Source organism: Sus scrofa, chromosome X, assembly GCF_054392235.1.
Source record: "Sus scrofa isolate SSC_HxYL_T2T_F1_AM1 chromosome X, Sscrofa_HxYL_maternal_Yorkshire_Landrace_v2.0, whole genome shotgun sequence".
In the NCBI taxonomy this organism is placed as follows: Eukaryota; Metazoa; Chordata; class Mammalia; order Artiodactyla; family Suidae; genus Sus; species Sus scrofa.
In genome coordinates, this window is record NC_139401.1 from 128,664,358 (window position 1) to 128,685,674 (window position 21,317).

A 21,317-nucleotide genomic window follows, 5' to 3' on the forward strand; every position below is an offset into this window, starting at 1 on the left:
AAGTTGGCAGGGTCTCTTCACTCTAGGGATCCAGGCTGCGTCCACCTTTCTGCTTCTCCGTGGAAACACGGGGTAGCCACGCTCACTGTCGAGTGGAAGAGAAAGCCTGGGGATGGCCCACTGGTTCCTGTGTAAGGACACAAGGACTGGCAGTATAGTTTTCCTCGTGCCCAGGAAAGAGGGGAAGAGAAGATGTGGCCGAGTACTTCTAGTATGTCCCACAAGCTGACACACAGTAGGTACCCAACACAAAGCAACTCGTAGAATTTCTTAAAAGAACAACTCTCTTCATTTCTTGAAGGGGTTTCTGAAAGGCCAAATTTGCCTTAAATTCTCCAACTTTTCCCAGTGCCTACTATGTGACAGGTGCTTTCAAACACAGGGTCCCATCAGGTTCGCGGGGAGCATTTGCTTTTCTCACGCCATGGTGCTTTTCTCTGCTGCCCTTTGCAATAACCTCTACGATCTCAGCAGGCTGACAGTGTTCTCCTTCCTTCTGATGGAAGAACAGTCTCAGCCCGAGTCTCTGCCACCCTCCACGTGAGTGAACTTGCTTGAGCACCCGCACACATGCCATTAGGCACACCAAAAAGCAAGATTTTTCCTGCGTGAAAGGTACATAGATGAGTGGCATTGGAAAGATATATGTTCTTTTTTCATCAGAGTTAGCATGTCTAAAATGGGCCAATTTTTACCTCCTAGGAGCCTTCCAGGGCTTCAGGAATTCAGTTTCAGCAGATGTTCTATTCCACACCATGATTTCCCAGTCTTCTCTCATCCACGATGTATGAGAGAGCCTTTGGTTTTTAAATGCCTGGGTAGGCCTATTTATCTGTGGATGTGTTCACTGGCCAGTTTCAAAAAAGATACCGCCTTTAAAATCCTACTGCAAATATAAGCAGTTAAAAAAAACAACAAAACAAACAAACCTCTCTGATTTCAAAGTTATAACCCCTAAACCAATCAAAGATGTGCCCAGTTAGACCCTACTCATCAGCCCATTTGAAAAACGCTTTGAGAGAGAGGCCAGTGGGGAAATGACTAGGCATCACTGTTCAAAATGAACTTTGAAATCAAAGGGGCTGTGCTATCAGAGACGTTCCAGGGTTAGGGATGGGGCAGCAAGGGAACCTCTGCAAGGAGAAGGAACGCTTTATGTCATGGAAAGGGCAGATGATTCTAGGCTGTTCCATCGGGGGTAGGGCACAGCGTTCAGAGGAGGAGAGAGTAAAGAACTGGTAAGCTGGTCAGGTCCCAGAGTTGGACAGAGGGCCTGCTGAGGAAGTCTAGAGGTGGGGGTGGGTGGGTGCTGTAAATCGGAAAAGGGCTGGGACTTATTTCAGAGAGATAGCGCAGTGAGTGATAGCTTGAAGTTAGATCTTAATTCTCTGCTCAGGAATTGAACCTGGGCAGCCTGCTTGAAAGCCAGGAATCCTAGCCACTAGACTTGCTAGAGGCTAGAAGCAGCCTTGCCCTGATTTCTTGCCCCCATTGAAAGCAAGGATGTTTCAAGAAGGCAAAGACTGTGAAAATAGGTACAAAGTTTACTGTTGGAAACACCGTACAAAAAGTGGGAGAGCACACAGAGCAGTATTCTGTTTATCTCAGGCAGAAGTGAAGCAGTAATACATGCCCAAAGGAGGAGTGCTTGGATGGGAGTCCCCCCGAATGAGGAGCGCATCAGAGAGGTGATTTAAGCCTCTTATATGGGACGCTTCTTCCAGGTTTTGTTTTCCTTTGGCCAATTACCTTGTTTTATTCCTCACATCTGACCGGACCCAGGGCCCTTCCTGGTATGTGTATCTTTGGGCGAAGGTGGATTCCAGAACAAAGCATGGTGGGAAGGTTATCTAGACTTACTATGGTCTGGCATCCCCTCCCTTTCTGTCCCAGAGGGATCTTTCTGCACATGTGGAGTCGGGGTCTCCCTGACCCCAAGGATGGGAAGTATTGACCTCTTGATCTTTTGCCCAAGAAGGGCTTAGCTCCTCTCTGCCGCTGCCATTACCATTGTTTAAAGTGTCCACAGAAGCCTATTGTTCTTTCTGTCTTGAAGAGTAAGCAGGTGGCTAGTTGTAAATGTCTGTCCTGGAGCACCTCAATCTCCTGCCTCAGAACTGGCCAGAAGTCCAGTCAGCTCTCAGAGAAGCCTGCGGTTGGGAGAGGAACGCCCTGGGTTAGTGAAGCCCACAGGGGGCGCATTGCCGTTTTCCTTCTCTAGGCCTGCTTTTGGTATCTTGGTACAGAGACCTGCTTTTTGAGGCCTGAGAGACACTATGGAAAACTGAGAAAGGAACTGAGATGCAAGGTCAGCCTCGGGCTGGAAGGTGTGGAAACAAGGAGGAACCAAGATGCATTTAGACCAGGGGTCTAGTCTCAGCCCGTTGCTTACTAGCAATGTGAGCCTGGGGAGATTATCTAGTGCTGTGACCCTCGGGTTCTGGCAAGGTTGGTGGAAAGGGAAGTTTGCTTTATTTCAGAGGCTGGCAACCTGAGGGCTGGGGTGTGGGCAGACTTGTGTCTAAAGGCTCATTTCCCCCACTGACAATCAGTGGACAAGAGCTTTGATAGGTGGAGAGAGGGGGCGGCATGCAGAACAGCGCAGTCGTCTCTGACAGTCATCTTGAACTTGGGCGTGGGTGGTCTGACCAGCGTCATATTGTTTTAAGTAGTTAGTCCTTGGTTCCAGGATCAGTTTGTTCCCATTTCTTTGAGGCCAGTTCTCAGAATTGTGGCAGCTTATGTCATGGCTACAGTCTGGTCATCATGGAGCTAACTTCTTCCACCTGACGGGGGTTTCCGTATCTATAATACAGCTCATAAGACATGGCTCAGAATATGCTCTGTAGCTCTTGAGGAGGAACTGAAGGTCCTTGACGTTGCTTAATGACTGAACTATTATTATTTGGTCTCATCTGACTGTTTGGCTTTGTTTCTGCATTTCTCACTTCTCTGATTGATCTTCTCTGACGAAATTTTTTTCTACAAAAAGCAGGCGACCTTCAGTGGTGGGGAAAGGGGGGTGGGCTGTGGGGGGAGAAGGACCTTAGTGTCCAGCTCTGTTTCAGTAGTACCGTGGGAATGTCAAGCACCGCACACAGTCCCTGGCATATATTGGATCTCTAATGGTGAGGAGTCGGGCTCTGGTGAAAAACCCTAATATGTAGTTTTTCAGACCTGACCATAAGCCACCACCAAGGCTTTACTTGGCAGGCCTCCCAGAGAAAGGCCGCCCTGCCCACACCAGACCGGGGCACAGCTCCTGGAGGGCAGTCCCTGAAGGGGGTTGCAGTCAAAGCCTCAGGCCATTCTCTTCTCAGGTTTGCATTCCTAGCCCAGGGCTTTCATTCTCAAGTGTCTTTATCTGAGGCCTTGGGCAGAGGTCTATTCCCGGGGCTCTGCTGAGTCCTCCCTGTGGGGGGAGGAGGCAGAACCTTGAACATGTTTCTCACCTATTTTTCTCTCTCGTAGCCCTCCCCCTTGCCTCCCTCTTACTCCAGGACCCGTAAAACTGCCAGAGCCTTTTTTTGTGCTGGCTCCCTCAACAGGGGGGTGACCTCCACATCCGTGCTGACCCATCTGACCCTTGACTGCTGCTCCGTCCTACAGAGGCCAATAAGACTGACCTCGGGGAGACAGCAGTGAGTGTTGGATTGAAGCCAAATCTTAATTCTCTGCTCAGGAGTTGAACCTGGGCAGCCTGGGTGAAAACCAGGAATCCTAGCCAATGGACCCACTAGAGCTTACAAGCAGAATTGCCCTGAATCTTGCCTCCTGTTGAAAGCAAGAATGTTTCAAGGAGGCAAAGACTGTAGAAAATAGGTGTAAAGTTTATTATTAGAAACACAGTACAACAAATGGGAGAGCACAGAGAAGTAGTCAGTTTAAGGCAGAAGCAAAGCAGTAATACACACCCAAAAGGGGCTGCAGGTGTGGGTGTGGGCGCAGATGCGGGTGTCCTTCTCAATGAGGGGTGCATTGAGTGGTGATTTAAATCACTTATATAGGACGGTTCTTCCGGGTCTTTGTTTTTCTTTGCCCAACTGTTTTATTTTTCGTAGCTGACCGGACCCAGGGCCCTCCCTTGTATGTGGGCACATCTTTTGGCAAAGGCGGATTCCAGAGCAAAGGGATCTGGGACAGTATCAGGACTTATTGGGCCTGGCACCCTCTCCCTTTTTGATCCCTAGGAGTTCTTCTGCGCATGTGTAGCTCAGGAGGGCTCCTTGATCCCAGGAGTGATCGGTGTGTCATCTTATCCTTACACTGCTGCAGAGCTCAGCTCCTGCCATTAACTTTCTCCTTGAGGTGTCAAAGAGAAGCAAGGCCCAATCTACTCAGCCTAAGAAGTCCCAGCTGTTCTCAGCCCAGGGGCCCATCTCCCTCCTACCCCAAAACTGGAGGAACTGGGACTTCTTATACACACGCTCATATTATCATAGTAAGTGATCAAAGGCATAACTCTAGTGTGTGTTGCTTGTTGCTTTAAATCAGCTACTCTGACACCTTGGCTCTCACTCCAGCTCAGCCGGGCTCCTGACAAATGCCAGTTGTTTCTAATATTTTGACCCCAGAACCTTGCACCCTCTCCTCCTGGAATTTGTTGTTATCCAGGACCTCTGAGAGAATATGTGGTACTCTAAGACACTGGACATCAGATCAGTCAAATGTGCTGCTTCATAAATAAAAGTCCGTAAAATTTCCCTTAGAGAAAATGTTATTTAATTTAGCTGTGGGTTAGTGGTCCCCAGATGAATGCAACTCAAAGCTCCTAGAATTTGAGTCAAAGATTAACCCCCTCCAAAAAAATAAGTAAATAAAAAATAAACATTTAAAAAAAAAAAAGGAGTTCCCGTCATGGCGCAGCAGAAACAAACCCGACCAGGAACCACGAGGTTGAGGATTCAATCCCTGACGTAGCTCAGTGGGTTAAGGATCCAGTGTTGCCATGAGCTGTGGTGTAGGTCACAGACGCAGCTCAGATCTGGTGTGGCTGTGGCATAGGCTGACAGCTGTAGCTCCGATTAGACCCCTAGCCTGGGAACCTCCATATGCCACAGGTGCAGTTTTAAAAAGACAAAAAAAAAACCCAAACAAACACACAGTCCTTGTTTAGATTTGGCCAAAGTGCACTCAAGATAACGTAATTATAATGTCATTTTAATGTAGAAGGCTCTGGCCTTCTACATTAATTCACTCTTGATGCAGATAGGAGCCAGGGAGAAAGATTTAAGATTTAATTTCTCTCACATTCTTGAATAAGCTAACATATCCAGGTGCGTATCATTTAATTCACATAACAATAGACTAAAAGGATAAGTGAATCCAAGAATTAGCCACCCTCTACAGTTTTTCATCTATCCCTAGAATTCCCCTCAATTCTGCTGGGCTCTTTCACATATCCAAGGAAACTCCACCGGGGATCTTTTTTTTGTTTGTTTTTGTTTTTTAGGGCCGAACCTGTGGCATATGAAAGTTCCCAGGCTAGGGGTCAAATTGGGGCTGGAGCTGCAGCTGCCAGCCTACGCCACAGCCATAGCAACACCAGATCCGAGCTGTGTCTGCGACCTACACCATAGCTCACGGCAACACCAGATCCTTAACCCGCTGAGTGAGGCCAGGAGTCGAACCCACAACCTCATGGGTTCTAGTCAGGTTTGTAACCCACTGAGCCATAATGGGAACTCCTGGAAAATTCCTATTGTAATGCCGTGTTATCTTGTTCCAGATTACAAGAAAAAAGATGAGGGGAGGTTCTTAACGTGTTTTGCAAAATTGTGAAACTCTTATTCTTAAATGTGATTAAACAGCTATAAATGTGTGACCATTGCCATTCATACACTTAAATTCTGCAGCTAATTAAAGTTTATTAAACGATATTGGGGGGGGAAGCAAAAAGAAAAAAAGCAGAGATAAATCTCGAAATCACCCTTGTACAACAGAGATGCTTGCTATACACTGTTCCTCCTGGATCCACCCTGGCCCTCCCTCGAACACTGGCTGTTGTCTTCAAATGCAGCCTGAAAAATCTGCTTCAGGCTTCACTCAGGGCAGGGGAGGCTGCGGACGTGACGCTGGAACTTCCACTGGCCGTGGAAGTAGCACCATCTCCTGCCGCAGCTCCGGCCTGGCCTCTCTCTTTCTCATCTTGCAAAGCTTCCTCATACCAGAATGGTAAGGAAGTGGGGTCAGTCCCACTGATCTTGGCAAAGAACTTCAGGACTTTCATCTTGCTGGTTTCAGCGTAGGCCCTGGGACCCCACAGGAATTCGTAGCGTGGAGGATCACTATCGGGCACCTCCTGGTACACTAGATACTGTTCCTTCACCAGATCTTCGGTGATGAGCTTCCTGGGCTCCCCGTAGATGAAATCCTCCCGCCCGGCATAGACCCCCATCATACTCAGCACTTCCCAGACTTTCTCCTCCGAGGCACGGTTGCCCTCCATGAAGATCACACCCAGGATAAAGATCAGGAGGCCGGTCTTGGGCATGCTCTGGTCATCATCACGCAGCATCCCGTCGTAGGTGAGGTCTAGTGTTCTGACAAGCACGTAGGAGTGGCTGCTGGGGTCCACTTCCTTCACCTCAATGCCAAAGACAATCTCCATGCACTCAGAGACCTTGCTGAAGATCAGAGGGAAGTGGTCCTTGTGCTCTTTGATGACATTCGTCAGCATTTCTGCCTCTGTGATGGGCTCCTTTGTTACGTATTTGACGGTCAGGAACTGCACCAATTCGGCCATCTTCTTGTTTAGCTCCTCACGGAGCAAGGACTCAGGATCGGCTGGATCCTGGGAGATACAGGCCCCCTCCTCTTCTTCCCTTCTGGAACTCTCAGCAGATTGACTCCGTGGCATTGCTGGGGCAGCAGTGGGTGAGAAGCAGACTATCTTGGAACTCGGGAGTGGACCCAGTGCCCCAGTGGCAGGCACTTCCTCTGGGGTGCCCAGGATCAAAGGGGTGATGGGGGAGGGGGCAGATGGGGAGGTCAGGGAGGGAGTAGTGGTGGCTGTGGCCTCTCCCTTCTCCACCATGGGATCCTGCACACCTTCCAGGCCCTGTGCCTCTGTGGGGGCGTGGGGGTCTTCCTCAGGCTTGCAGTGCTCACTCATGTGACCCAGAGACATGATGACTTGTGTTGGCGGTGGCCAGCAGGAGGGCAGAAACCTAGAGGAGACAGGGAGAGTGTCAGTGGCCACATCTGAAAAACTCCCCCAGGATGGCTCTGACAAAGGTGACTTACAGGTGTCCTCTCTAGGGGTGCCCCCAGGCATCACAGGGCTCCCGTTCGCTTGGTTGACCTAAGAACTGAAAGAGGAAGTGGGAGAGTTTCTCAGGGTGCAGCCCACCTAAGCATTCCAGGGCTGAGAGCAGGCCAGGTTGGGTCAGGCACTGTGGCGTCTCTCTGTTCTGGGGTAGGTGGGGCCCTTGGTAGACAGGCTGTGCACCTCACTTTGACTTCTGGTACTGCGGGGCCTTCTCTCAATCACTGACCCGAGGACACATGCCTCAGCCCATGGCCCTCACCTCTGGGTCAAGAGGGCTCCTCAGGATGCAGACTACAGGCCTAGTCCTGGGCCCCCTAGTGTTGACAGGGCGGGTGGGGCCAGACTCTGTGATGTCCCCACGGTTTGGGGCTGGATGCTTCCCTCAGTGCTCATTCTGCGTCCTGATCTTTCCCCTGCCAGGGTCTGCGCCCCATCACTCTGCTGACGTCCCCTGAGGAAGCGAGGGGGCACCGCATCTGATCACACTTGCCCAGGGCCTCCCCGGGCTACAGGCAGGGGCTGTGCGGCTTGGGGGGGGGGGCTCCTTGATCTAGGGGAGGAGGGCCCATCATGGGCTTAATCGTTACTCCTGACAGGGCCTGCTCCACACCACCTCGCCCCCTCAGCTGACCCGACTTTGCATCCTTAGATTGACGCCTTGCCTCTCCGAGAGGAACCTCTCTCCCACATCTGTGGGAGAACTAGCCCACCACAGGCGGCCGCCCCTGCTTAGTGCCTCTCAGGTACCACCGCGGGACTGGGCCCATCCGTTGAGGGGGGTACTCTCAGATCTCCTTCCGGGTAGTCCGGTCTCAGCCCACCCTTCCCCCGCCCTCACCTGACGTCTCCACAGACTTCTGAGAAGGAAGTGAAAGGACGCCAGGCCCAGCTCCTTCTGCCCTGGGGACGCCCAGGGCTGGGAGCAGGAGCGGGACACCCTGTCTGGGGAGAGGTACCCTTTGTCCTCCTCCTCACTGCAGTCACAACGACTCCTGACAGGGCCTAGGCCAGGGCCCCGCCATTCCTGAAACCACCGTCCAAGCAGTACACCCAAGTGTGAAGGGTCGGGAGGTGCCTCTGCCTGACAGCCTTGCCCAGGGCTGACCACTGGAGCCAGGATTTCGCTGGGGCCCTCCCTGCTTTCCTGAGTCGTCCCTCAGAGCCCCCCCCCTCTCAAGCCTGACAGTACCTGGCCTCCCTCTGCCGACCCCAGGCCACACCCCTGTGATGAAGCCTCACCTTCAGATTCCTGAAGCGGAAGTAGGAAACCTCACATCCGGGAACCCTTCCTGGGGCTTCCCAGGGCTGACGGCTAGGGCGGCAGGGCGGGGCCTACCTATCCGTGGTGGGAGCTTCCTTCAAGCCCTTTCCTAGAGGCCTGGCTTTCATGCCTGGCCGGTGCTGGGGCTTCTCTGCCTGCAGGCCCTACGGCAGCCCCTTCACACCAAGCTTCTCGCCTCCTTCTAGCACCTCCTTGGGTTCCGGAGCTGACAGCATGGGTCAGGGTGAGTTTCTGTGTGGACTTGTTGGTTCTAAGGCAGGGGGCATCTCAGTCCTCAAGGTATTTACTCCTGACAGGGCCGGGGCCACTGCAGTCCGCTGGCCTGAGGATGCATCCTACAGGTCAAGGGCACCATCTCCTGGAGGCCCCGACAGTTGTGGGGGGGGGGGGTTGTCCGTCAGCCGTACCTGGGGCCTCATAAGGCAGGTGCAACACCCTCTGCAGTGGGAGATTTCTTCAGGATGCTCACTCTGACTCCTCCCTTTGCTGACCTGAGTCCAGTTATTTCAGTTGAAGCCTCATTTTCAGATTCCAGTGGTTGAAGTGAGGAAACACTCCGTCCACGGACCCTACGTAGGGCCTCCCAGGGCTGAGAGCATTGTGCTCTGTATGGAAGGTCCGTTCCGAAGTCCGACGCTATCAGCACTGTGACTCCCAGAAGGGCCAGAGCTTTCTTCTGGGAGCTTCCTCCCTCATTCAAGGCCGGCACCTCCCAGTTCCCAGAGTTGGAAAGAACGGGGGCGGTACTTATCCCGACAAGACCTGCCAGGAGTCTCCCAGGGCTGATATCCAGGGTGGAGTGGGATTCTGTCCTGTCCACAGGGTTCTGGGGTGTGTGGACCCCTTCGTGGTCACTCTTATAAGTGTTCTCTTCTTGGCTGCTGCCTTCTGGACTACAAGCTCTCTGGGAGATGCCTTCTTTTCTGCCAGCTGTGAGCATTTGCCCAGCAGCAAATCTTTCCAAGAAAGGTTTTGGTTCCCAGGCTACATGCTAGATGGAAGAGCTGCAGCCCCCGTGGCAGGTGGCAGAGATTCAGAAAAGCAGCTCACCTTCCTATGGGTCTCTTCACACGCCAGACATATCCTTTGGCAATGTTTTGTTCTAAGGTTTATTTTCTACACTGAGGTGGCTGAGCAGCGTGACCTGAGGAGTTCCTGCTCTTTTGAGTTTCTTTAGCATTGCACTGCCCAGTAATTTCCATTTTTTTCTTAATCCTCGTTGCTGTTAAGAGATACCTTTTATGTCTCTACCAAGCCTGTGTGTATGTGTGGTTCACCCTTATACTTGATATTTCATTTTAGTACATTCTTTTTATTCTATGTATATGTTAAGGCCAGGAGGCACTCACTAAAGTGCTTTCGGGTGGTGATTAACACAGGCGCTGGAGTCATACTCCCATCAATCAACCTAATCTTTGCTGAGATCTGATACTGCGGTGGGCCCACTGGCATCTGTGGTCTGAGGCGATGCCTCAGATTTCTTCAGGGAAGCAGGGCTTGATTGCTTCAAAAGGTTCCTTCCACCCACACCTTCCTGCCATCTCTTTCAGGCTATGGACCCTCCCAAACTTGGCTGCTGCCTCCCACTCTCCCCAAGTAGCAGTTCTTCATTCTCCCCCAGGGGTTTCTCATGTTTTGTTGTTTAGGTTTTGTTGTTGATACTTTTGCTAGGCTGAAAAATGGCCCTTCCAAAGATATCATATCTTAATCCCTAGAACCTGTAAAATGCTGCCTTCTTTGGGAAAAGGGTCTTCGCAGATGTGATTAAGACTATTTTGATGGGGGGGGGCGGTTAGCCTGGATTATCCAGGTCCCTAAATGCAATCACGTGTATCTTTACAAGAGGGAGGCAGAAGAATGAACAAACTGAGAAAGCAGTCTGAAGATGGAACAGAGAGACATTTGTAGATGTTGACCTTGGAGATTGCAGTCATGTCCCTCCCTGCAAGGCGAGGGATGCCTGCAGTTATCGGAAGCTGGAAGAGGTAAGGAGTGGGCTTTTCCCTAGAGTCTCCAGACTGAGTGCAGCCCTTGATTTCAGCCCAGGGAAACTGATCTGGGGCATCTGGCTTCCAGAACTGTTAAGAGAATAAATTTCTGTTGATGAAGTCACCCGGTTACAGTAGTTAACACAGCAGCCCTAGGAAACGAATACATCATTGTTTATTTGCTTGCTTTCTCCCTTCTGCAGTTTTCCAGGTTTGATTTGGGGACTGGGAGACAGCAGCCTAAACTTGATCATCCTTTTGGCAATTACAGGTAAGGCACTAAATCTGTAAAATAACTCAAGGAGAACTGACATCTTTCCAGTGTTTTGTTTCACATTAGTGAACATGGTATACTCCTGTTTATTTGGGACTTAAAAAAAATCTGAATCCATTAGTAAACTTTTATGTTTGCCTCCATAAAGATATCATGCATTTTTGTGATTTGTGATCTTGGGTGACTTGGGGTTTGTTGTTGTCGTGAATGCTCTACATGTTCTAATTAATTACTGCTTTTGTGGGGCAAGGCTCTTGATTTTGACCTCCCATACACTATCCTTCTGGAGTCCTGTGTTTATTTGAATACTCCACACACTTATCCCTTGTAATTTTCTAGGCAGATGATGATATTGTTACCAAATAGTATCTTTTCAGTATTCTTGTATCTTATTTATTTTTACATCCACATCCCTCGCTTTGTGTTCCAGTGAAGTTTTGTACAGTAGAGGTGAGAGTATCTGTCTTGTTCCTGACTTGAGTGAGAATGCTCCTAACATTTCACATCTATATTTGCTGTAGAATTTAGGAAAAGCAAGTTCCCTTCTATTCCTAGTTTGCTGGAAGTTTGTATCTTAAACTCATGTTGAATTTCTTTCAAGGGCTTTCTCTATACTTGTTGGCACAATCAAATGTTTTTTTTTTTCTCTTCTAATTTGTTAATGTAGGGAATTACAGTTGAAAGTATTTTCTAATGTTAAATCATATTTTCGTTTCTTGGGCACAGTCCATTTGCTCATTTAATTCACTGCTCTGTTGACTATGCTATTTTAATACACTTACCACTATGTGAATAAGCTTGGCTCAGGTGTTCTTTTCATGGGAGTGGGGGTGATGTCCTCATTTGGTTTTTGGATCAAGGAGAGCTGGCTAGGGAAAAAGGGTTGCACAATTGCCCCTCTCCCTTTTTTGGGGTATGCCTTAGCAGAGTGTTTGTTTTCTCCCTTCTGGAAGACCACTCCATAGGTGATGTGGTGTACTTCCGTTAGGAGCAATACAATGCCTGGTGGTTTCTTTGTGTTGAGGTTAGCAGCCCGTGATTATCACCTTTATCAATCCAGAGGGGCTACAGAATGTTCTTTCTCTTATTCCTTCTTATTAGCTGAAATACCGCTATATGTGGAAACATTTCCCTGTGGGTGGTTTGGTTATCATGAGGGAACTTGTGTTCCCTTATGTTAAAATCTCTAAATCTAAGTTCTGTACAAGTTTAACTTGTTTGTTTCTGATTTTTCTTTAGTAATTATATTTACAAATATGATCATCATATTAGGATTTCTAGAGGAATATCTTGTGTTAATTGGCTCTGCCATTTCTATTTCATTATTTCTGCATTTATCTTCATTATTTCCTGGCTTCTGCTTCTTTAGGTCACATATGCAATTCACTCCGTACCTTCTTGAAGTACTTGGCTGTTCTAAATATTTCTTATTTTCTAATACGTCTATTTAAAGCTACACGTCTCACTGAGTATCCCTTGAGCTGTGTCATACAGATAGTATTATATAGCTTCATGTGCACTGCTTGAATATTTTACAAGTTGAGTATACTACTCTATTACGTACGCTATTGGAATTTATACGTGTGCGTGTGTGTGCATACACACACACACACTAAAGTATGTGAAAACTTGTTTTTGAGTAGGCTTGAAAGGGTACAAAAGAATATTTGAAGGATGTTTAGTGGTCCAGGGGTATTTGGTTTTAGTTTTTTATTATTAATTATGACAGACATTAAAAACATATTTAACTGCTACTGACTGAGTTGAGTTTCTCCTATGAATGTGACGTTTAATGCTAGAAAATGCTGTAGTCCTCTGCATACTACAAGGGTCCCCTGCACAGTGAAAAGGCAAGTGAAGTGCAGCCATGAACCATTTCCATAGGCTGAAGATTTAAGAAAATCTGGGCGTTGAAGGTTTTCAAATTCATTTATGCAAGCATCTTTATTCCGTTTCACAGCTTCCAACTCCTTCCCTTTTAGGGCCCTGACCTTGGCACAGGACACCTGCCAAGCTTAAGAATCCATTCCACATTTTTCTGGAACTGCGCTACTCTTAACAATTAAGTCCTAGATCTGGTCTTTAGCTCAGGCAAACCTGTGGCGGCAGGACATGTATCTCTTTAAACACGACTAAGGAGCCATCTAACTCGCTTTGAATTGGTGATTCATCAAACTGAACCTGTTATTTTTTCTTTTCCAAGTATCCCTGGCACTTAGCAATGGCTACCCAACTTCACAATTATTGTTACGATTTCTCCCTTTTTTTCTTATGTAAGTCAATACATTCCCTTTCACCTGTACCTCATCTCAGTTCACCACAGGGACATAGCTTACCTGTACTACCACCACATCCTAGGGAATATTAATTAATAAGCAACCTTCCACGAGTGATTTGCCAGCCAGTTGTGAGTGGCCAAACTCTATACCCCAATTCTTAGAATCTGCTTCCTAGGAATATCTGTGATACCAATTGTCTTGGTATGTGTTTCTTAAGAGAGCATGAGAAGGCTATTCTTGGGCAAATGATTTACTGATGGAGTGCTCTCAGGTAGTGCCTGTGCATGAGGGAAGCGGGTTAGGGGCTGTGTTGCCTTGTTCAAGCAAGCAACCTCTGTATCATTGTATCAGAAGACCATTGTAGGGATATACTGCGTTTTATTTATCCATTTATCAATTGATGGACATTTGTGTTGCTTTGACTTTTTGGCTATTATAATAAAACGGCCTTTTCTCTCTCTCTCTCTCTCTCTTTTGCCACTCCTGCCACATGTGGAAGTTCCCAGGCTAGGGTTCAAATCGGAGCTGCAGCTGCTGGCCTACACCACAGCCACAGCAATGTGGGGTCAGAGCTGTGTCGGTGACCTACACCACAGCTTGTGGCAACACCATAGCCTTAACCCACTGAGCAAGGCCAGGGATTGAACCCACATCCTCATTGATACTAGTCAGGTTCATAACCCGCTGAGCCACAATGGGAACTCCTAATAAAGCTGCTTTCAACAGCCACATACTGGTCTTTGTATATATGTAAATTTTCCATTCTAGGAGTAAAATGGCTGGGTCATGTTTCAATGTACATATGTTTGGAGTTCCGTGGTGGCTCAGCAGCTTAAGGATCTGGCATTGTCACGACTATGGCTCGGGTCACTGCTGTGGTGTGGGTTTGATCCCTGCCCCAGGAACTTCCACATGCTGTGGGTATGGCTATATACACATACACACACAGATATATATGACTGAGGTTTTAAAAACTGAAAAAAAATATTTTCCAAAGTAGCCATACCATTTGTCACTTTCTACAGCAGTATTTGAGAGATCCAGTTATTCTGCATTCTTGCCATTTCTTTGTTTTTTTTAAATATAAAATTAATAAAACTTTAATTTCAGCCATTTTAATTGGTTGGACTGCACTGCAGACTGTCATGCTTTTAGTGAACTCAGATCTCAGTTTAGTTCTTTAAACCATAACTGCACATTGCTTTTGGTTTATATGATGTACATGTGATTCAGGATTCATCCAGAGACTTGAGTTTAAAAACATAGTTAAGGGCGGGGAGGGAAGAATTGGGAGGGTGGGCATAACACATACACACTCCTGTATAAAATAGATGATTCATGAGAATCTACTGTATAGCACAGGGAAATCTCCTCAATAATTTGTAATGACCTATATGGGAGAAAAGAATGGATATATTTTATATACATGACTGATTCACTTAGCTGTACACCTTCTAAGTGAAACTAATACAATACTGTAAGTCAACTATACTCCAATAAAATAAAATTAAAAAAAAAAAGCAAAAAAGCATAGAGTCTCACCCTCCCTAGTGCACACTTCCTAGGGTTCTGCTCTCAGGTATCCAGCAACCTGGTCATCTTAGGCTCCTTCCCCTGCTTCTTCCAGACAGAAAATTTTATTTTGAACTTTCGTCACTACCCCCACCTACACACACACACACACACCGGGGAATTTATTCCACGCCCATTGCTTGCTCCAGGTTTTGACTCCCCTCCAAAATCTGCATGTGCCTGTTCAATCTCCAAAGCAGTCTGTACTTATTTTTTTAAAAAGCAACTTATCCAGGGTTTATATATGTTGTTTATGGGAGGATCTGTTTGTTAGAAGATCACTCCTTCATACCAGAAGTGGAACCTGCCTTGTCTTCCTATTTACTCAATTGACTTTTACTTCTAAGTGACACAAACTGCAGTAGTTCTAGTCCAAAAATACTAAGGATGTCCCTTTGGTCACCAATTGCTGATCAGTTAAAGGAGCAGATCCCTCAGTTGATTTCTTAGCAAAATATATTCCTTGCATAAACAATCTTTATGTTCATTCTCCTTTTCTGAGTTCATAAAATTATAGCCATATTACCTACACACATAGAAAACTTTTTTTCTCTATAATATACATGTATGTATAACTTTATTTCTGGAGTGAGATGAGGCCCAAAACATGAAAGCCATTTTCCAAGGTCATACTATGAATCCATGGCAGATGAGAGTCAAGCTTTCTTAAATGCCCAGTGAATTTCATTACCAGCAGTCTAGCGGTCTTTAATCAAGGAAGACAACTGATAAGCTATTTCTTTTACTGCCCTTCCACATTCTTTTTTTTTGCAGGGAGTCACACTCGAGGTATGCAGAAGTTTCTGAGCCAGGGATCAAACCCGAGCTGCAGCAGTGACAACATCAGATCCTTATCTGGAAGGCCACCAGGGAACTCCCTGTCCTCCCATTTTGACTCTGGACTAGACCTGTGACTTGTTTGGGCCAATTTGATGTTTGCAAATATGACACAAGCAGAGGTTTGAAAAGTGCTGTTGGGTTTGCTTGCTCTGGATTTTCTGCCATGAGAACATGACCAGGCTGCTACCTAGAAAATGGTTGTGTCATCCCAGTCATTTCCCCTGAAAAAAATTCTAGCCCAACCACAGCCATCTGACCCCCAGTCGCAAGTGAGCCAAAATCAGCTAAGCCCAGCCTAGTTCAGCGGAACCCTGCAAAATAATGAGTTCAGTGTCCTCATATGCCATAGGGTTTTATGATTGTTTGTTATGCAACATTATTGTGACTAAAGGTAGTTGACACACATATATCATGTTATTTTATTCTCACAGCTTTCTGATGTTACTTCCTTGCATCCTCTGGAACCCCTGTTGAACCTTTTACCTCCTTAACCTATCTGTCCACAGAACAATTCCTGGTTTTCCTTTAGAAAAATGCAGTTTCTTCCTTCTTGTTCTGTTCTTTTTCTTTATCTGATGGCCTGTGTGTAAGTGGGAGATGAGGTTGGCATTTTACACTGCTGCCTTCAAATCATTTTGCTTCTATATTTGGGCAATGTTAAGCTCTTCCTAAAATATAGCCTGGTTATTGGAGTTCCCGTCTTGGCGCAGTGGTTAACGAATCCGACTAGGAACCATGAGGTTGCGGGTTCGATCCCTGGCCTTGCTCAGTGGGTTAAGCATCTGTCGTTGCCGTGAGCTGTGGTGTAGGTTGCAGACGCGGCTCGGATCCCGCGTTGCTGTGGCTCTGGCGTAGGCTGGTGGCTACAGCTCCAATTAGACCCCTAGCCTGGGAACCTCCATATGCCGCGGGAGCGGCCCTAGAAAAGGCAAAAAGACCAAAAAAAAATATATATATATATATACATATATACATATATATATCCAGTCCTTATAATCTCTTGGTACAGATTATCCTCCAAGATCTAAAATTCCTCTTTATTACATCATATATCATAACTGCTTAACCTTCCAGTTCTTTATACTTATTTACATATATATACTCCATCATTTCACAACTGTCTTATTATTTTGCCCTTTTTCCTTCTGTTTCGTGGACTCAGCAAAATACTTTCTTTGAATCTATCCACATGCTTTCCTTCTCTGCTCTTAGGCCAAAGTGGCTCATCCAGAACCGCTACAAAAAAGAAATCCACAGTGGCCGAAGTGCGCTGCTGTCTCCTTTCCTCCTTTCCCAGACATCATCTGTTTGTTCTCACTTATCCCTGTCCTTTCATATCCATGTGGGACTCTTGCCAACTCAGTTTCCCCTTCTTTCTCTCTTACTATCTCTTTAATATTATATTAAAGAGACTTACTTTCCTATTTAAGTCCTGCATGATCCTTCTTCCTGTGCAAAAGCCAGGTCTGTAAGAGCCACCTTCAGGAGTTCCTGATGGCTTAGCAGTTAAAGATCTGGCATTGTCACTGCTGTGGCCTGGGTTGCTGCTGTGCTACCTGTTCGATCCCTCACCTGGGAACTTCTATAATGCTGCGGGTATAGCCAAAAAAAAGGGGGGAGCCACCTTCATTTCTTAGATAGCCTTCTTGAATCCCCATTTCCTTTACAGCCCACTGCATTCAGGCCTAGGCCCACACCATTTGACTGAATTTACCCTGTGTTAGGTTATACACTCCTGATTGTAATAGGCTCTCTTTAGACAAATTTTACATTTAAATACTACTATTGTTTGATTGTTAAGTTTCTTCCCATTTTCTCCTATTATAAGTAAAGCTGCAAAGAATACAAAGCACTGTTTGCCAAACAATTTTTGAGTACTCACATCATTTCAGGTTAGTAAGACAAGTTGTTTGCAAAGGCAGCCATGACTTTTTTGAAATTTTGGCAAAAATCACATGCTTCCTGTTGCTAAATGAGAAATGCTACAAGTCTCTGAAATTCAAAGGAAACTTTTTCGCAGAGGCAATTCAAGACTTTCCCACTTGTCATGCTGGAGAATACTCTTCTTTAAAAAGTCTCTTCATTTTTTTTTTTCAGAACAGATTTTAATTTCCGAACATTTTCTATCATGTAATATAGGTTTAGAGATAGAGATTATTCAAGGAAAGTCTATTCTTTCTTGGCTTTTCTAATTATTTTTTAATAACAAAACCAATTAAATAGTGACAGGCATAAAGTATGAGGAAAAAGGTTTTAATAAGAGGTTTTGCAATATGCTATTTCTTTCTGTTATGTTCTTCTACAGTGAGTTAGCTCTATTTCCTCACTTTGAACAAATAGCTAGGTTTCAGTGTATTGTGAATATGATGCTAGAGCTGGCTCTTCTACAGCCACATCCATCCTCTGCCTTTCTTTTCCCTGCTCTGTTCCTCAGATCTGTATTTGCCAGACATTTCAACTGTCTAGCCCCTCTGGCTGGAGGAAATAAAGGCCACTTCCTCCCTGCCTCCATGCTGAGGTTCTGGCAATGACTGGCTCTCTCTAAACCTCTAGCTCAAGCCAGCATCCACGTTCCCTGGCTCTAGCTCTCACTAGACTCCACTCACACCACCTTTTCCTCCTTTTTGAATTAGGGTTAGGAACAGAAAAGCTCCCAACTTTGACTTCTTGTGTGCCTGTATTATTTGTCTATTGCTTGTGTAACAAATCACCACAAATTATAGCAAATTAAAGCAACAAACATTAACCTCTGTATTCTGTGGGTCAGGAATCTGGGCAAAGCTTACTTGAGTGCACATGGCTTGAGGTCTCTCATGAGACTTCTTTTTTCATTTTTAATGGGGACAGGAAGTATCTGTTCCCAAAGGTATTTTATAGGATTGTTTGGAGGCCTCAGTTTCTTTCTACAGGAAGCTCTTCACAGGGCTGCCTCATGATGGGGAGGTTAGATTCCTTCGAAACGAGGGATCTAAGAGAGAGGAAGAGTGTGAATGCTCAAGATGGAAATGATAATTTTTTTTTTACAAACGTCTCTTTTCCCAGTTTTACTGAGATATACTTGACATATAATGTTGACAAAGCTTAAGGTATACAACGTGTTGATTTGATGCACTTGTAAATTACAGTATGACTACAATAGCATTATAGCTAATACTGCCAACATGTCACAAACATAATGACTCTTTCGTTTTTGTGGTGAGACCATTTAAGGTCTACACGTTTTTTTGTGCATATTGACAAAATAATTCCAAAACACATATGACAATATAAAGGCTAAGAATAGGTAAGACAATCATGAAGGTCAAAGTTAGAGAACTTCTACTACCAGATATCAAGACAGGAATCCCCTTGTGGTTAAGGATCTGGCTTTTTCACTGCTGTGGTGAGGGTTCAGTCCCTGGCCCAGGAACGTCTACATGCCATGGATGTGACCAAAAAAAGAAGACTTTTACAACTGAAGTAAAAAATTTTTGATTTTGGTGTAAAGATAGACTCACAGACAAAGGGAACATAATAGACATACCAAAAAAGAGATCCATATACAACAATCACTTGACTAATGACAAAGGTGCCATTACAGTACAGTGAAGAATAGATGACCTTTTCAGTAAGTGGTACCAGATCAACTGAACACACTTATGAAAAATCTTGAGCCCTACCTCATAGCATGCACAAAATCAAATCTATGTGATTCATAAGCCTAAATGTAAAAGGCAAAACAATAATCCTTCTTTAAGGAAAATATAGGAAAGTATACTTTTTTTGGCCATACCCACAGCATGTGGAAGTTCCCTGGACAGGGATCTGAACCTGCACCATGGCAGCAACCTGAGCCACTGCACTGACAATGCCAGATCCTTAACCTCTGTGCCACATGAGAACTCCAGGAAAGCATACTTTTGACCTTTGAGTAGGCAACTATTTTTTAAAGAGTCACAAAAAGAATTAACTATGCAATAAAAGTTAAATTGAACTGTGGTAAAATTATGAATTGTTTATCAAAAGACATCAAGAACAAGATGCAAGTGACAGAGTGAGAGATGATGTCTGCAATACATACACTTGATTATATATCCAGAATATGTAAAACGTTTGTACACAGCATTAAGACAGATACAACACCATGAATAAAAAACTTGAGCAGGCACTTGAGTCAAAAGAATATACAAATGGACAATAAATATATGAAAAAGTGCTCAACCACATTTATCACAAAAAATGCAAATTAAGCCCTTGATATAGTACCATGATAGAGATATCAGATAGGTTAAACAAAATAACAGTATTGAATGTTGATGAAGATATACAGCAACAAGACATTTCATGAGTTATACGACCATGTATCATTACAATAAATATGTAAAATTACTTTGAAATATGTAATAATACTGAACATATGCATTCCTTATGCCTCAGCAATTTCAATCTTATGTATAGATCTTAAATTAATGTGTACATATGCACTGAAAGACATTTTCAAGAATGTATAAGAGTTATTTATAATAGTCAAAAACTGGAAACAACTCATATATATGCAACAATAGTAGAATGAATACACAGATTGTGAGATAGTCATATAATGGTATATAACTAAGAGAAAAGAACTGCTACATGCAACAACATGAATAGCAAAAAAGGTGTAATATAGAGCAAATGAAGCTAGACACAAGAGAGTACAAGAATAGAGAAAGGCATTGAATTTATTCAAAACGCAGAATACTATACAACGGTTTAAATGAACTAACAAGAGCTATATGCAACAGCATGGATAGAAGTATTTACAAACATTATATTATCTAACCCTTGCAATATTCTTAGAAATGTTACCCAGTGTACAGATGTGAAAACTAAAATTTAAAAACTAAATTGTTTGGAGTTATAACCTGAGGCCAGGATTTCAGTCTTAATCCAGATATATGAATTTTAAATTCATATTCCTTGCACTATTGTATAGAACTTTCAGGATTTGTCCTCAGTCAGTCAAGATGGAGCAAGTGAAATTGATGAAATATTTTTCCTTCTTACCAGTCCCCAATTCCATTTGTCATTGAAAGGCTATTCAGTTCTGAAGACCTAGCATGACTAAAATGGAAGATAGATTTCCAGTTTGTGATAAATAATGTAGACATCAATAATTTTTTTTCTGCAGACTTGGGTCTATTTTAAATTATACCAATACACCTAAAGATGCATAATTTATTTTTCTATGTAGATCAATACCAAGACTGATATTGATTCTTTCCATAATCTCATCCCCAAACTTTTGAACACAGCAGTTCCATATAGTATTGATGAATGTCTGCTCCAACTTGCAATTACAGCAATAACATCAGTACATTTGATGATTTTCTGATTGACCCTTTTCCCAAAGCTTTAAATGTAGTAATTTAATACATAATAATAATCTTTCCTACTTATAGATGCTCCATAATTAAACATTAATGAAAATTTAGCCTTTGGTATATAAAATGCATAGATTCAGCTGCATAATAGTACCAATACTTGACAGTTTTTTGATTGGTTGTCTTACCAAGAAACCCTCTCTATTCTGTAAGTTAACAGTTAACTCTCCTGCATTTCCTTTGTTAAATTTTTTTTCTGAGATAGGGTCCTTCTGAAAGAGCAAAACAAATAGAAGATTTTCCATGGGTACATCTAGTATTATGACTTATACACAAGAGAAGTACTTATAAATTTACATATTAGCATATTTGTGGAAAACCAAACATAAAGGGAAAAATGTAAAAATATCACATATTTATTTCTAGAACAGAGCCATAACAAAACTAGTATTTTTCAGATTTAGACTAAG

General features: G+C 44.6%; 2 protein-coding genes across 11 annotated transcripts in view; one reads left to right on the plus strand and one right to left on the minus strand.

Moving 5' to 3' along the window:
* Window positions 1-5,847: 5,847 nt before the first annotated feature.
* LOC102157658 (putative MAGE domain-containing protein MAGEA13P) overlaps window positions 5,848-21,317 on the minus strand; it is a 118,381-nt gene continuing 102,911 nt past the window's right edge. For 2 of the 7 annotated variants that reach the window (XM_013986472.3, XM_013986473.3), the window contains exon 3: window positions 5,848-7,169. In XM_013986472.3, the coding sequence (XP_013841926.1) occupies window positions 6,035-7,169 (1,135 nt within the window). In that variant the 3' untranslated portion in view covers window positions 5,848-6,034. The other 5 variants (XM_085007273.1, XM_085007274.1, XM_013986475.3 and 2 more) reach the window with 5 other exon arrangements.
* Window positions 8,639-21,317, plus strand: part of LOC110257659 (uncharacterized) — a 106,096-nt gene continuing 93,417 nt past the window's right edge. For 2 of the 4 annotated variants that reach the window (XR_014835139.1, XM_085007276.1), the window contains exons 1-2: window positions 10,399-10,537; window positions 10,744-10,811. Coding sequence is in view for 1 of the 4 variants with exons in the window: in XM_085007276.1 (XP_084863402.1) it covers window positions 10,461-10,537; window positions 10,744-10,811 (145 nt within the window). In the remaining 3 variants the exon portion in view is untranslated. Of the gene's footprint in view, window positions 8,776-10,398; window positions 10,538-10,743; window positions 10,812-15,439; window positions 18,244-21,317 lie in introns of those variants that run through there. The other 2 variants (XR_014835140.1, XR_014835138.1) reach the window with 2 other exon arrangements.